The 15,121-nt window shown below is 45.2% G+C and overlaps 2 protein-coding genes across 4 annotated transcripts in view; both read right to left on the bottom strand.

Annotated features, from left to right (window-relative positions):
* The window catches only part of LOC135253935 (transcription initiation factor TFIID subunit 4-like), a 34,809-nt gene extending 24,330 nt beyond the window's left edge, over positions 1-10,479 (bottom strand). Inside the window, exons 1-10 of one of the 3 annotated variants that reach the window (XM_064333795.1) lie at positions 10,326-10,479; positions 8,967-9,868; positions 8,412-8,548; positions 7,725-7,832; positions 6,777-6,902; positions 6,204-6,326; positions 5,920-6,009; positions 5,107-5,310; positions 2,279-2,423; positions 5-110 (exon numbers count right to left, since the gene is read on the bottom strand). In XM_064333795.1, the coding sequence (XP_064189865.1) occupies positions 5-110; positions 2,279-2,423; positions 5,107-5,310; positions 5,920-6,009; positions 6,204-6,326; positions 6,777-6,902; positions 7,725-7,832; positions 8,412-8,548; positions 8,967-9,780 (1,853 nt within the window). In that variant the 5' untranslated portion in view covers positions 9,781-9,868; positions 10,326-10,479. Of the gene's footprint in view, positions 1-4; positions 111-2,278; positions 2,424-5,106; positions 5,311-5,919; positions 6,010-6,203; positions 6,327-6,776; positions 6,903-7,724; positions 7,833-8,411; positions 8,549-8,966 lie in introns of all 3 variants that reach the window. The other 2 variants (XM_064333796.1, XM_064333794.1) reach the window with 2 other exon arrangements.
* An 849-nt stretch (positions 10,480-11,328) lies between these two features.
* On the bottom strand, positions 11,329-14,940 carry LOC135253937 (proteasome subunit alpha type-7). Its single transcript, XM_064333801.1, has 7 exons — positions 14,740-14,940; positions 14,057-14,183; positions 13,642-13,766; positions 13,161-13,283; positions 12,567-12,686; positions 12,143-12,205; positions 11,329-11,695 (listed from the first exon to the last, which is right to left on the bottom strand). Exons 1-7 carry the CDS (start codon positions 14,839-14,841, stop codon positions 11,600-11,602), a joined length of 756 nt encoding a protein of 251 aa, XP_064189871.1. The 5' UTR covers positions 14,842-14,940; the 3' UTR covers positions 11,329-11,599.
* Positions 14,941-15,121: the final 181 nt, after the last annotated feature.

Raw genomic sequence — 15,121 nt, 5'->3', positions numbered from 1 at the left:
GTACCTGAAAGACGCGGGGGTTCCGTCCCTGAAGCTGCTTCTCTGGGCCGCGGACGGGTGCATGGTTATGATTTTCGACACCTGAACGGAGGAATGGTTCATGAAGGTTCCTGTGGGGGTAAAACATTAAAAAGAATAATATTAATCTGTTTGCAGAGCGTAAACGGAAAAGTATGAGCAGAGAATAAATAAAGTCTACAAGACCGGGGAAGCAAATTAATAGAATTAGAAAAAAGGTGCTGCAGAAAAGCTTTTGGAGCCAGAGGATAGATACAGTTATTTTAAAACAGTCGTTTATTCTTGCAGGTTAGCAAGAACACCGTAGTGGTATGCACACACAGGTTCTCTCTAAAACAACCAAGTGCATTACAGCAAGAAAAATCTCATAAAAGCCTAGTTTATAAAATTATCATTTCCATCTCCACTCTTTCCAGTCTGTGGTGAGAGAGGCAGAAATGAGGACCTTATACTTATAATGAACGCAAAACGAAAACAAGCGTCAACTCAAACACGACACCAAACCCCATAAGCGAGCCACTTCCAAAGCCCACACCAGCAGCTCAATGTCAAACACAGAGACTGCGTCACTGCCTGCGTGTGTGCCACGGGAAGGTGCAACGTGTACCTTACTGAACGGCAGCGTGCTACCTGCGCGTGTTACTGTGTGCATGCATTTGAGAACATGCATACGCGCCAGAATATGTGCATACATTCAAGCACCTGCATGCAAGTGAGAATAAGTGTGCATGCGTGTGCAAGCGCATATACATGCGTGCATGCAAATGAGAATGAGTGTTTGTGCATGCATGTGCGCGAGTGTGAGTTAGTGCACGCGTCCAAGCACATATACATGCATGCATGCGAGTGAGAATGTGAGAGTGCGCACGTGTGCATGAGCGTGCGTACATGAATGCAAGCACATATGCATACGTGAGAATGTGTGTATATAAGCGTGTGTGCGCGTGTGTGTGTGAAAGGGTGAAAGAGTGAACGCGTGCGTGAGACAAAGAGAGCGGGTAACAGAGCGGGGAGAGGGCGAGCGAGCGAGCGGGACAGAGAACGAGTCCGTACGAGCACGAGGGGTAATAAATTCATCTGGCGCAACTTCATCATTATTCCTCTGATCACAGCAGAGGAGAAAGTGCCCCGAGGAGACGTGCGTGTGTGTGTGCGTGCGCATGCGTGTGTGTGTGTGTGCGCCGGTGACCCCAGAGTACGCAGCTATACTCTCCACACACAGCCCGCAGCATCAATACATATTTGCTTGCAGAGAGCGTATCCTGGGGTCCTTCTCTCTCTCTCTGCAGATGACCTCCACAAAGGGGCCATTATTTTATGCATTAATGACGAGATGCATAAAGCGATTTGTGCCCAGTCCCCGGGCGGATCGGGCCTGGTGATAGGCTACACACGATAAATAAAATAAATAAATAAAATAAAATTCCCCAGGAGCGCTTCTGATAATGAAACGCACAAGCTGATCAAATAAATAAAGAAATAAAAAAAGAAAGAAAAAATGAATCTCTCTTCATCTGATAACAAGCCGGTTCAGATGACTTTGTTTCAGGATTAGGAAACTGACACTTTGAAAGTTTCCGTGTTGTTTTGAAAGTTCTTGTAATCTTAAGTTTCTGATAATCACAGCTCTCCGCTCGCCTGTGTCAGTATCTGGGTTTTATCTTTGCCCTTTCTCTGTTGCATTAAAAGGCTCCTGTACGATGATTTTTATTTTATTTTTCATTTTGGGAGAACAAGCGGGAAAAAAAAAAAAAAAAAACAGGCAATTTTCAGTGGTTTCATTGACGAACAACAAGAAAACCTGTTCTTGTATATGACAAACTGACCAGTTGGGCCACCCACATCTAAATGAATGTTCAGGAAGGCTGTAAACTTTAGTTTCACCTCAAACCTGGAGATGTTTTATATTTTACACAGTGTTATATGAGGGGCGGATTGAGTGTGAAAGGGGCCAATAAATGGACCGGGTGAGCTCACGGTGAGAGTGGAAAGGATTGGCCGCAAGGTAGAAGGCTGGACGAGGTTCTCGGGCGCTAGGACCAATCATAACATCGCGCGTCACCACCGTCGACCAACCGGCCCCCGCAGCGCAGCGCAGCGCAGCGACGGCTCCGAGTCGACGGCGTGCCCCAGGTTCCGAAGCGTCGGAGCGCGCCTTTCGCCCCGTCAGAGCGGGTCGCCGCGCGACGCTTCCCCAAAACGCGTTCCAAGTTTTCCCGCCAAGCGTGAAAAAAAAAAACGGGGGGCCGGGCGGTCTCACCTGTGGCGTGGGAAGCCGACTGCATCACGGCGGTGACAGATGGCCTCGCCAGGGTCCGGCCCGGCGCGGGGGGCAGGGAGACGCGCGGCGGCGGCGCTGACGTCAGCGCCTGCTTTATCACCACGCCCCGCGGATGCTGGATCACCTGCGGGAGGGACGAAGCACACGAAGCCGTTCAGGACGCCCCCTCCTCCTCCTCCTCCTCACCGCTCGGGACGCGGCGCTTCCCCCCCATAAACGGCTTCGGCTTCGCGGGCAGCAGGTCAGAGGTCACGCTACGGCAGACCCGGAGCGAACGCAGGCCGCGTTTGAAATTCAGAGCTGGGACGTCAGGGCCCAGGGCCCAGCACCCCCCCCTCAGGCCTCCGAGGCACTCACCAGGCCGGAACATTAAAGCAAGCACACGGCAGATAAGGAAGAAACAGCGGGACCGCAAGACACTTCCCGAGCGCAGCGTGTCCGCGTCACACGTTCGACTGCCGGTCCTTAGTCCATTAAAGAAAAATAACAAATACAAAATAAAATAAATTCACTGGAACGAAACAAAACCTACTGCGCTCAATTAGGGCACGGTATCGCAGACGTGAGGCGAAAGCGTGCAGAAGAATAAATATGCAGCCCCTCACCTTAACCCCACCCCCCCAACACACACACACACACATACACACACACGCACGCACGCACGCACGCGCGCAAAATGTGCTGACAAATTAAAGTTGCTCTCTCTGGTCATAGCCGTCACTCAGACTCACCATATCCTGGCTGGAGGAGGGGACTCTAAATGAAGCACTTTACATTCACCATTATGTCTCTCTTAAGAGCAGCGGGGGCCTGGGGGGGGGGGGCACAACCGTTCAAAGGGCTTCAGATTAAAGCCACTGAAGTTCCAACGGCGGGTTTTGAAGCCAGTATCCTGTTAAGGATCAGCACCCCCCCCCCCGTACCCCCCCTGGCCATAATTGTGTCTTTGAGAATTCTGAACCACAGCTAGACGATAAGCAGCAAGTTAGGTGTAAAAAAAAAAAATTAAAAATTTATTATTAATAATAATAATAATAATAATAATAATAATAATAATAATAATAATAGCAAAAAAAAAACCCCAAAAAACAAAGCACCTCATTGGACGCTTTCTGTGCTTTGTTTTACTGCAGCGTTAAATAGGTGAGAAAGGAAAGGCGCGCGTTTGGAGTGCCAAACGTTCTGTTGCACACAGTTGCTGAGAATCCCAGAGAGGCCGTGGAAAGAGCGAAATCGGCTGCACTGAGCGTTAAGGTCCGAGATGGCACTAAAAAGCAGACAGAATCAGGCTAGCTCAGGGAGGTGGGGCCAGCCCCTTCGCTACCCAACAGCTCTGAAGGGAAAACAACAGATGCAGTCTGTGCCTCATCGCCATCTAGTGACCAAATTAAGGTACTGTAACAGTTCAGAGGGAACGGTTCACTGGGCAGTTCAGGGACACTTGCTTGTCTAGGGCCGATTTTTGTTTCAGCGCAAAAGAAAATAAATTTAAAAAATATATATATATTCTACAAAGCCTTCCCAGAAGAGTGGAGATTGTTAAAGCAGCAAAGGGTGGACGAATATCATATTACCGCCCATAATTTTGGATGAGATTTTAGATGTCCACATACTTTTGGCCATAGATTGTGTACTATATATACATACATACATACATACACACACACACACACACACATAATACACAACTCCAAATATTTCAGACCTTATTTAATTTTCTTTGGAGTTCCGTGGGTGTTAGGGAGCCTATGGCACATACTCCCTTATAAGAAAACTCCTCGTGTAAAATAAAGGGAAAACAAATTAAAACCCTGTAACGGATATAAACGTCGACAGAATGCAGCCGAAATGGAGGTATTCACACGTCCTTCTGTCAAAAACCCTTTCAAAATTGGGCATGTTCTAGAAGATCGATGGGGACCGGGGTGGATTTAAATTAAATTATATTTTACCCTGAGCCAGTTCATTTTCGCTGGCAAATTAAGACAAAGTACCGAGAAAACCCAACCAAAATGAACTACACAAGGGCGCATGTTTGCCAAGAGACAGCGAGCGCAAAATTATCCCCCCTCCTTCCTCTGTAAAAAAAGAACAACAAAAAAACAAAAACTAAAATTACTTCAAATTAAATTACCATGTAAAACATTGTTTCAAACTGCCAAAAAATTTGAAGCACACTGCGTACAGGTATGAAGGTCCCTGAGTGTGAGTGTCAGGAGGGTAATGTAGAGGAGACAGAGGCACAGGTTTGGTGCCGAATGGTCTTGTGAATATGAACTAGGCAAGCCCTAGAGATCCTTCATCTGTAAATTCACTCTCAAAACAGCAGCACTTTTGTAGTCAAACTTCAAATGAAAATGAAAGCTAAAAGCACGAAAGTAGAAATAAAATAAAATAACCACACTAAAATAAGCACTCCCCTCCCCCCAACTTCTTAAGACAGATTAGAAATTCAGTTAACATTCCTTCTCGATTTATGGCAAACCCTCCGGGGCTGAGCACTCCCAACCGGTTTGGAGCCACTGTTCTGGATCTAGAAAAGGCCGCTTCAAGCAAGACAAAGTAACGACATTAAAAGAAATCCAATTTGTTTATACGCACGCAGACGTTTAAAAACGTGACAGAATTATTCAAGCGTCCTCCCACGCCTCCCCCATGACACAAACAGAAAGGGCAACGAGAATTAGGAGACCCGGCAGCAAAACAAGTGATAGCCAACGAAAAAAAACATTTTTTAAAAAAACAACGCTTTTAAAACCGGCAAAGGCCAGGAATGACCTTTCACCTCAGATGTGGGCGGGGCTTACCAGGTGGGTGGAGCTGGGTGGCTGGGCGGGTCTGGGGGCGGGAGCGGTGGCCAGGCTGGGCTGCGAGGGCTTGCTGTGCCCGGCGGGCGCTGGGGGGGCCGCTCTGGCCCCCTGCTGGGGGGCCGGCGGGGGTTTGGGCACAGCGCACTGCTGGATGAAGAGCTGCGAGTTTGGGGTGAGCTGACGCACAGCGGGGAGGCTCCTCTGGAGGGAGGGAGGGAGGGAGAGAGAGATGAGACGAGACGGAGGAGGTAGGGAGGCGCAGAAGAGGATCAGTTCTAAAAGGGCCCTGAAGTCCCCCCTGGCACTCCCCAAAATAATAAAGAAATAAATAAATATACGCCATAAGAACCAGCATTTTGCACTTTGAAATTGGGTGGAAAAAGAAGGCATGTCCTGCAGTAATGAGCACTGCTGATTGGACAGGGAGGCTCTGGAAAAACCCACAAAGGGCGGGGCTACAAGACGCTGTCAATCACCCAGCTGTGTGACGCAATCAAGACTCTGCACTCTGTAGTGAAGCACAACAGCAGAGGCTCAAATTTTGAGAGTCACTGAAGGGACATGAATGCTCCACCCATTTTGGTGTCAAGGCCTATGCCCTTAGTTTTAAAAAAATAGCTTTCACACCCCTGCTCTTGAAGCAGCCAATAACATTGCTTTGTTACTGTTGTACAAAATTCCAGACTGTATGGAAAGGCCCAACGTTTCCAGTTGTCCTCGCCCCCCCCCCCCCACCCGTTCTTAAATCTCCTTATAAATCTAATTTCAGTAACATAAATGTGATTTCTTTTAGACGGAGGTGACAAATACCTTCAGAAAAGGAACGAGGTAAGGCTGAGGAGACGACTTGAGCTCAGTGTACAACCGGTCTGTGAACTCTTCCGCCTCGATCTTTCCATCCTTTTAAGAACAGCGCAAAAGCGAGGGGTTCAGGCAACAAAGTCACAAGTCAGTGAGTGTTAACGGTGAACAATGATCAACATGAAGCAGAACCGAAAAACGCAAGACTTTTCGAAATTCAAAAAAATAAAAACAATATAGAGACAGGCATGTGTAACATTGTTTACGCGCAGAGTACACATTACGTATCTCACCAGCAGACTCTTCACCAGCTCCTTGACATTTTTTGCCATCTCAACAGAATGAGTGCCACTGGAGGCCAGCTTAATTAGCGTCACCAGGAAATTCTTACACTTCTTCACATTTTCCAAAGTTTCCTGAGGAAAAATAAAAGTTGCCTTGATTATTATAGGAGGGCAAGATATCCAACATTCATGTTCACAGCTCTACTGATGTAACGTGTGCATAGATCTCCACTAAGCACGCAAAAAACCTTTCTACACTTCCAAATAAGCACCATCTGTTACAGTGGCACTATGAAATTGTACACCGTAGAAAGGTGTATTTTATATTAGGACACTAAACACTGTACAGGGGGCGTGATATCAAGGCTTAACTGCAAGCTGCATTCAAGATTTAAAACAATAAAAATAAAAAAAACAATGCACACTTTTCTAAATGGAAAAGGTGCTGTATTGAACATTGAACAGTTACAGATCTGTTATTGTGGCTGCTGTTTGGATGATTGTATGGGGTAACACCTCACCGCAATCTTAAACAAATAACGTGACCCGTGTGATCAACCTGCCAATCGAAGGCAGCCTTACCGCAGAGATGGCGGCGGTGAGCGTGGCCTTGGGTCCCTCCGCTGTTGCCGGGGTGACCGTTGCCGTGGCAGGCACAGCTGGCCGCACAGTCGGGCCTGCAGCGGCGGAAACGGCACTTCCTGTGACCTAACAGGGAAAAGGCAAGTCACAGATGAGACCTAAACATGTAGCATGACCGTAACTACGGAAACCATCCATCCATTATCTATACTCGCTTATCCTGGGCAGGGTCGCGGGGGGGTGCTGGAGCCTATCCCAGCGTGCATTGGGCGAGAGGCAGGAATACAGGAATACACCCTGGACAGGCCGCCAAACTATCACAGGGCGCACACACACACACACCATTCACTCACACACTCATACCTATGGGCAATTTAGAGTCTCCAATTGGCCTGCCTGCATGTCATTGGACTGTGGGAGGAAACCCATGCGGACATGGGGAGAAAATGCAAACTCCACACGGAAAAGGGCCCAAGTTGAGATTCAAACAAACAACCTTCTTGCTGTGAGGCGACAGTGCTACCCACTGCACCACCGTGCCGCCCGCCAATTAATCGAATGAAGTCAAATATCTAGATGCTTCCATCAAAACATACATCATGTTATCAAAGAAAGTGGCTTAACGTATCACATTGAACAAATCTAGTCTTTCACCTGTAGAATCTATCGATTTTTAACAACCACCAAAACAATGTCATAGAATGGCTTGGAAAAGCAACTCAAGGCACTCAGATGGGCTTAGTGTAACGCACAGAGCAATGCAACACAGAGTGACTTGGCCTGAGTGGCAAGATCAGTTCGAACCTTTGACCCACCCACAAACAACACGTTACACATCGGACTCCAGACCAATCTCTGCTGAACCCCGAGTCTTTGAGACTTGTGACAAGAAACGTTGAGAATTTCCAGCTTGCTTATCAGCCGTGCAGTTAAAGTATTATGACCAACCTTTAAAACGGACATCTTTTGGAAAGAGGTCACTGGTGTGCCGCTTGCTGGAGGTGGGGGCACCTTTATTACAGGTGTAACCTCCGAATTTCGAACGATCGTCGTTGCCTACAGACGGAAAAACAGGATGAGTAATGTTTCCACTGAAAATTGGACAGAATTCCGCAGAGCATGAGGCAATATTTTCATATTATTATTCATACTAGCCTGACTGCTGTCCAAACATTGCGTAATGCTACATGCATTTCCTCATCATGACTGCAGTCATGACTGCGATCAAAATGACATCACAACAAAAGCCTAAATAACAATCAGTAATAGCACTGAGAGCAAGAGCAATTGAATCAGCTTCACTATCCATCATTTAGTGCACCCCCCCCCACCCCAAACCCCCAACCCCCAAACCCAAGCGCATAACTGAAGCCAAGCGATGGCTTCAGTTCCAGCAGTTACACCAGCCAATCAAACGGCATCATTTGTAACTTCACACAGCGAGGACCGGCAAACAAGAAGACAGCTCCAAAATGCACATTTGGGGCGCCTAAGAATCCCCAAAAGCTGAACGCGAGAGGCACTCCACTCATTCAGTGCAGCCTTGTCCGCAACGTGCCTTACAGGGGGGACCCCATGGACCGTGTATGTGTGGGGGAGCTGGGAGGAGGAACGGGAGCCGCAGCCGAAACACACCTGACCGGCGGCCGGAGTGGGTAGGGCCCTGGCTGCCGCGTTCACCCTGGGGATGATGCCCTGCGCCTGGGCCTGTGCCAGGGCCTGCTGGGACACCAGCATCAGCTGCCCGCTGTCGCTCCGGATCAGAACCATGCCTGCGCACACACAGCAGCGTCAACAGCAGCTCAGACAGCAATGCACGACAAAGGGGGCGGAGCAAAGAGAGCACACACAATGCATAGTGCGTTTTCCACAAGCTAAACGTACTCCAGATCATTAAAAAATTAATTAATTAAACAAAAGATTCACAGCTTAGCGCTCTCAACAGACGGCACCGTTTCTTAGCGTAGCAACTGGGATTGCTAATGAAAAGTGTAGCACACAGTCATGACCAAAAAACACGCCGTACCAGCCTCTGGAAAACGACTTATTTTAAAATCAGACCATATGCATGCAAAGAAACTATTGCACACTGACTGAACTCAACACCCAACCTTACCCGGAGGGGCTCCTGGAGAACTCCAGTGCAGGACTGATGTTTGACAGATTTTAAGGAAAACGCAACACGCTCACCTTGCGGGATCTGAAAATTAGCAGGCAGCTGCACAGAAGTGGTCTGAGGTGCTCGCGGCGCACCGGTCGGCTGAGGTGTGGATGGCCGTGGCAAGGCGATGACAGCCCCTTTCCCCGGCGTCTGGGTAATAGTGGCAACTCTGGTCACCTTCGAGGCTTGTGGAGCGGTCATTGTAGAAACCACAGCTTGAGAAGTAGGCGCCAAGCTCATATCAACCTTGACTTGGCCACAAGTGCTTGCAGTCACCGTCGGCTGGCCTACACGTGTCACTGAAGAGTTTCCTTGGACAACGTTATTAGCCGGCACTACGGGTGAGTTCGTTCCACTCTGTCCCGCGTTCATTATTATCTTGGGCACAGGGTTGCTCACAGCCGACTGCACGTTTGTTGAGCCGTTTATAATGTGTGCATTCATCGCGAAAGGAGCGACTGCAGTTTTCGGCGTTGAAAGTGAAAGCGCTGCGGAAATTGGAGTTTTTGACACAATCACTGGCGCGTTGCAACTGCTGGGCGTCAGTGTTAGGCTGTTGTTGTTTTGTACCGCTTGGGACTCTGGTCTCAATGAGGTTACAGTTGACTGTCCATTTGAAACTACCTTTTCGCCATTCGATGCCGGGGCTACTGTAGCTTCAGCCTGTGCCTCGACAAGTCTTCCTGGTTTTATCGCGCTGGCATCATCGCTGCCGTTCAACCTGTGCAACGAGTTTAGGGAAACATCTGTCGCCCCGCCGTTGACAAGCTGCGTTTTCCACGTCTCTTCTTGTGATTGAATTTGTTTAACTTCCAAATTGACCGAGGTTTCAAGTGCAGGCATTTTAATAGGCGTCGCTGGTGGTTGTTTTCGTTTCCTAATGTCTTCGCGAGCTACCTTAACATTTCCAACTTGTTGCCGTTTCGCGTAACTGAAAAATTAACAAAAGATCACTGAAGGGCAAAGTTAAAATAACATGACCCTGTTGCGGGCTAAACTACGGAAATGCATCGTGGACTCGCAAACCTATAGTTCTCTAGTTAAACGCTAGTATGTGCTCTTCATTTCCAAACCAGCATGGTTTTTGGCCGTGTCACAACATTAAAGACTCCACACTCAAAATATTGCTTTAGCTAGCCCTGGTTGCGTTGCTTCATTTAACAAGCTAAAACACATAGCTTGCTTTCGCAAAGCCTGTTTCGCACGTGACTTCACGCTATCCAGCTAGCGAGCTAGCTACCTATAACACATGGCCAAGCTAGCTGACAAAGTTTAACCGCCCAACTAAGAAGTCACAAAGCAATACAGACACGTATGTTGACCGCACAAAATAACCATACAAATAAATCTACACAAAAAAGCAAACCTATAAACTTGCATAACTTTACCTCCTGAAATTGATCACCAGCCAGTCCAACGGCACCCACAGCCATGTTTATATAGCCATGTGGAAGCTGCGCAGTCTCGTAGTTGAAACCAGTGACACACCTTGGAATTCGCGCTGCTAACTCGCACCCATTGGCTACTCCAGCATGATACAACTCGCGCGGAATTACGTCAGTGTTCGTTCAATGACAAAACTCAGCGATCGAAGCGCAAACTCTTTCGCTTTGCACGTGGTGGTTACTAATATGACAAATGTCGCCCCTACTATTGCTTCTGAGAGTCCTGACAGTCTTGGCGTGTTTACGTGCACAATTCTGTGCAATGTAACATATAGTGCAAGCCAAATTATACCTCGGCACTTTAATGTGATTATTCACACGTATTCAAAATGTTCTATGTTTTTATAAATGCTTCTTAAGATCAGTAGTGTTCTATATGCAAACTTCCAAGGAAAGGCCAAGGCAATAGTGCAGTACAAGAAAACCTGTTGATTTCATGTTGATAAATACACCATATTTTACACCAGTTTCAGGGCATATGCTTTTCATGAAGTTATGCACACATTACAACTAAAGCAAGTACCTCAGAAAAGATCAGCCTGGTTTAGGCTAGGCGTGATGGATGTGCTTTTCCCCTTAGTTCTTCAAGACTTGCGTTCTACCCAAACTCCACACCTGGTCACTTTAACATCAGGCCTACCCATCTCAAAACTAGTCTTTTGTCAAACTACAGAAGCTGACCTTTCAATTAAGAATTTGAGAGTTTTTTGGCAGAAAAGTCAAGTTTGTTTTTGTACATTCCAGTTATAACACTGAAATAAGATTAAAAATCTAATTTGCCCCAAACAGCTATCAGAACCAGCTAAAGCAAATATATGATTCAATGTTACTTTCGCTGATTTTTGATAAGAGCATTTGGTGAATACCCAACTTTTACATTAATTTTGTACAAAACCAAAAACAAATAACTAATAATTAAATAAAAACAACAAAAGAAACAAAGCTAATACAAACCAAAATATTTTATTGAGTTGTTTTTTGTTATAAATTGCATCCTTAGTGTTCAAAAGAGAGGGGGAAAAAAAGAAAATCAGTTAATGTTCAGGGCTAACGGAACAACATGCAGCTGACCATAACGACAGAGCTACTTGACCTTTTCATAGCTTATCTAACAAAAAAAAAAACACTGAAAGACTTGGTATGACATCTGGAGCTGAAACTAAGTGCTGTTTTCCACCCACACACCAACAAGTTTCAGTTTTGGGGAGACGCCGGTTTTATGTGGGCTTCTTCTGCTTCTTCTTCTCAGCCTCCTCTTCTTTCTCTTTCTCTATTTCAGCCACCAGCGTTTCGATTTCTTTCGCCTCCAAAATCTAAAGTGCAGACAAGGGCGGGGAGAGCAGACCACATGAGGAAAAAAAAAAGATAATACCTTGTGCGCTGTGCTTTTCTTACATTCAGTATGAACCAATACATGTTGTATCTGGCTTTTTCTTGCATGCATATGGAAAAAATATAAACATTTTAAATAAAAGCACCAGATCACACATCTCCAAACAGAAAGAATTACAGCAATGTAACACTAAAACACAGATAAATATGTGCAGGGGAGAATAAAAGAATAAACTTATTTATGGATATGAAACATGTAATATCATCACATACAAAACTAGAATATGATCGCCACTCATGGCGGTGATACACAGGAGGAAAACAACTGAAAAAAGAAAGTAAAACCTGACAATCTGCACTAGTCATTGTTACAGAACTGATTAATTTCCAAATTCATAAAGGGAAATGTTCCAGAGAGAATGCTCTACCTTCAATGGTTGACTCCTCCTGATGACAGCAAGCTCAATGTTCTTCCCCCCAGACTGCACAACCTGTAAACGAATGGTCATGTAGACACACCATGTTTGCCTCACTGTAAAAAGCAAACCTCAAATATACCACAACATCTGCAGAAGGTAAATTACTTTCTAGTACAAAACACGAATGGACCAATTAAGTTGTAAAAGCAGAGATAACTGCTTCTGCACCATATTCATGCAACTTGTGTGATTTTGGAGCAGGTGCTCAGATTGTACTGTAAGACTATTAAACCGAGTCCTATACTGCCAGGACAGAAAAACCAGCAAGTAAAAAGTCAGAAATCTGTGAAAAGTGGAAAAAGTCATGGGGCAATGGCATTGACTCCAGAACCTAGGACATCATGGGAATTCATAGAAGAGCAGCTTTCCTTACCTCGAGCAGAGCTTTGATTGCAAGCTTGATTGCATCATTGTCACTTGCAATGGCCTCCTCCGTATAGTTCTTTTCCAAAAACTCTCGCACTGTCTTAGCACTGCGACCGATTGCGTTTGCCTGAAAGAGAGAAAAATCAACACATTGGAAAATCACCTACATCAGTAATAAAACAAAGAAACCTAATTTTTCTGGTCAGAAGCAAAACAACTGCAGCAAATCCTACATATTATAAATATTGCAATCCTCTTATTTCTTGGTACACATACATTACATTACAGGCATTAAGCAGACGCTCTCATCCAGAGCGACTTACACAACTTTTTACATAACATTTACATTGCATCCATTTATACAGCTGGATATATACTGAAGCAATGCGGGTGAAGTACCTTGCTCAAGGGTAGAGTGGCAGTGTCCCACATGGGAATCAAACCTGTGACCTTTAGGTTACAAGACCAGTTTCTTACCCATTACACTACACTACCATCCAAATTGAACTTTAGCAATAAGAGTACCAGTACACCTCCATTAAGACAAGAATAATATGGATGAAGAATAAGAATAAAAATAATAATAAATAAAAATAGGCACCTTCCACGCATGGTATGTTCCTGAAGGGTCAGTCTGGTAGAGCCTTGGAGTTCCATCGTAGTCAAAACCCACAATCAACGCCGAGATGCCAAACGGTCTACGTCCGTTGCTCTGAGTGTATCGCTGTTACAGCGAGAAAGGGAAGAAGAAACTTATTTGTACACTCATGCTTATTTCCTGCGAATCTTGTTTGTAAGGCAAGGCTGCACGCTAGTAAATCTGGGTAACCCGACCCATACACCAGGAGAAGCTCACCAGCTCATCCATTTTAAACCATGAAGTACTCACAAATGATAATGGTAATACCTGCAATAATCAAGAATATCTATACCAGGCGTCAAGCTCCCAAAAAAGCATGTTTGGGTGACAACCACACATCAAACTTTCACTTTAATATTTAGTTTCTGAATAAAGTACGCTTGAATCCATTAAGTATCATTTAACAGCAGTCCCGTGGCCTTGGGAAGTGTCAGGTGCCTACCTGTTTTAGGGTTGCAATGTACCGTGTGATGTACTCGACAGTAACAGGATCCTCCACAGTCAGCCTATGGCTTTGACACTCTACTCTGGCTCTGTTGATCACTATACGAGCATCCGCTGTCAAGCCTGGGCAAGGAGAAAGGAAATAATGCCAATCAGACGTCTTTCAGTTGCTCTGGAAACAGTCCGTTCCAGCTTTTCAATGCATGATGAGGGCTTTTTTTTCCCTGTTGGTCATTTTGTCAAGTTACCTACAAGGGAGTTAGAGTAAGACCATTATTTACCTGCTCTTGTCATATAATTTTGCCATTCAGACAAATTTTAAACTTTAAAGGGTTAATGACAAGTATTCATGTGCCAATCAATGCAAACAAATGTGAAAACATATAATGTTCGGTATAAAAAATACACCATACCTGCAAACGCCATGCAGACATGTTCATCCAGTGCGCAGATCTTTCGCACGGTTCTTTCGTCCTGCAGCTTTGCAACAGATTTCTTCTCAACGCCCAGAACTACAATATCTTTACCGCGGATACCCACCTGGAAAAAGGATCAAAGACATACCTTGACACAAGGAATATTGCCTTTGGGAAGTTCAAATCGTATTATATGCATCAAGTTTGACACTGACAATGAATTTACAATCATTTAAAAATGTTGCCTACTTGTCTAGTTAACTGCTTGCAAATACTAGCAGTCCATTCAACAGTGAGACCCAGCCAGTAAAACATCAACTCAACACGTATTGGCGAACTAGATAAATATGAGATTGTACATGGCCAAAAGTTGTCAACAAGTGGTATGCGTACTGGCAGTACATAGCACAGCTCCTTTTGTTAGCTATTTTAGCTAACTCGCTAAAAACATGCAAGTCATGCTTAGTTGCCACAGGGGTTTCTCCGACTTCTGGAAATATAAATAATGCAAATACTATTCAGATAAACATGTTACTTTACAACCAGCGATCATCGGCAAGTTAATTTAAACCATTAACACTATTCGCGAAGATTAGCCGACTGTGTGGGCAAACAAGTAGCTAATGTTAGCAAAGACTGGAGCACCACCAAGCCAGGTAGCCAAGTTATAACAAACTCACAGCAGTTGAGCCTTTCTTGACGGCCTCCTGGGCATATTCAACTTGGAAAAGATGACCATCCGGGGAAAATACTGTAATAGCTCTGTCATATCTTGCAGCCATCCTACGTCGAAATACCCTGCTAATTTCGCGAAAACTAAATAATCCGAAACGCACCCGTTCAATTGTGCGGGTTTTCTCACCTAGTACGCATGCGTGTGAACCGTGAACTCGGATGATACCAAATTTTATTAGCAATAGGTGTGGTTTACATAAGAGTGAAAATTGTAATACTGAATCCGGTGTATTGTGTCTGTTAAAAAACACACTTTTTGCAATTTGTTTCTAAACATTTTTACAACGTAGTACTTTCTTATTTAGAATAAATTCAAGTTTCACTTTT

The sequence above is a fragment of the Anguilla rostrata genome, chromosome 4 (assembly GCF_018555375.3).
Source record: "Anguilla rostrata isolate EN2019 chromosome 4, ASM1855537v3, whole genome shotgun sequence".
NCBI lineage: Eukaryota > Metazoa > Chordata > Actinopteri > Anguilliformes > Anguillidae > Anguilla > Anguilla rostrata.
Note: the sequence above shows the minus strand (reverse complement) of the source record. Positions and strands in the feature narration are given on the sequence as shown.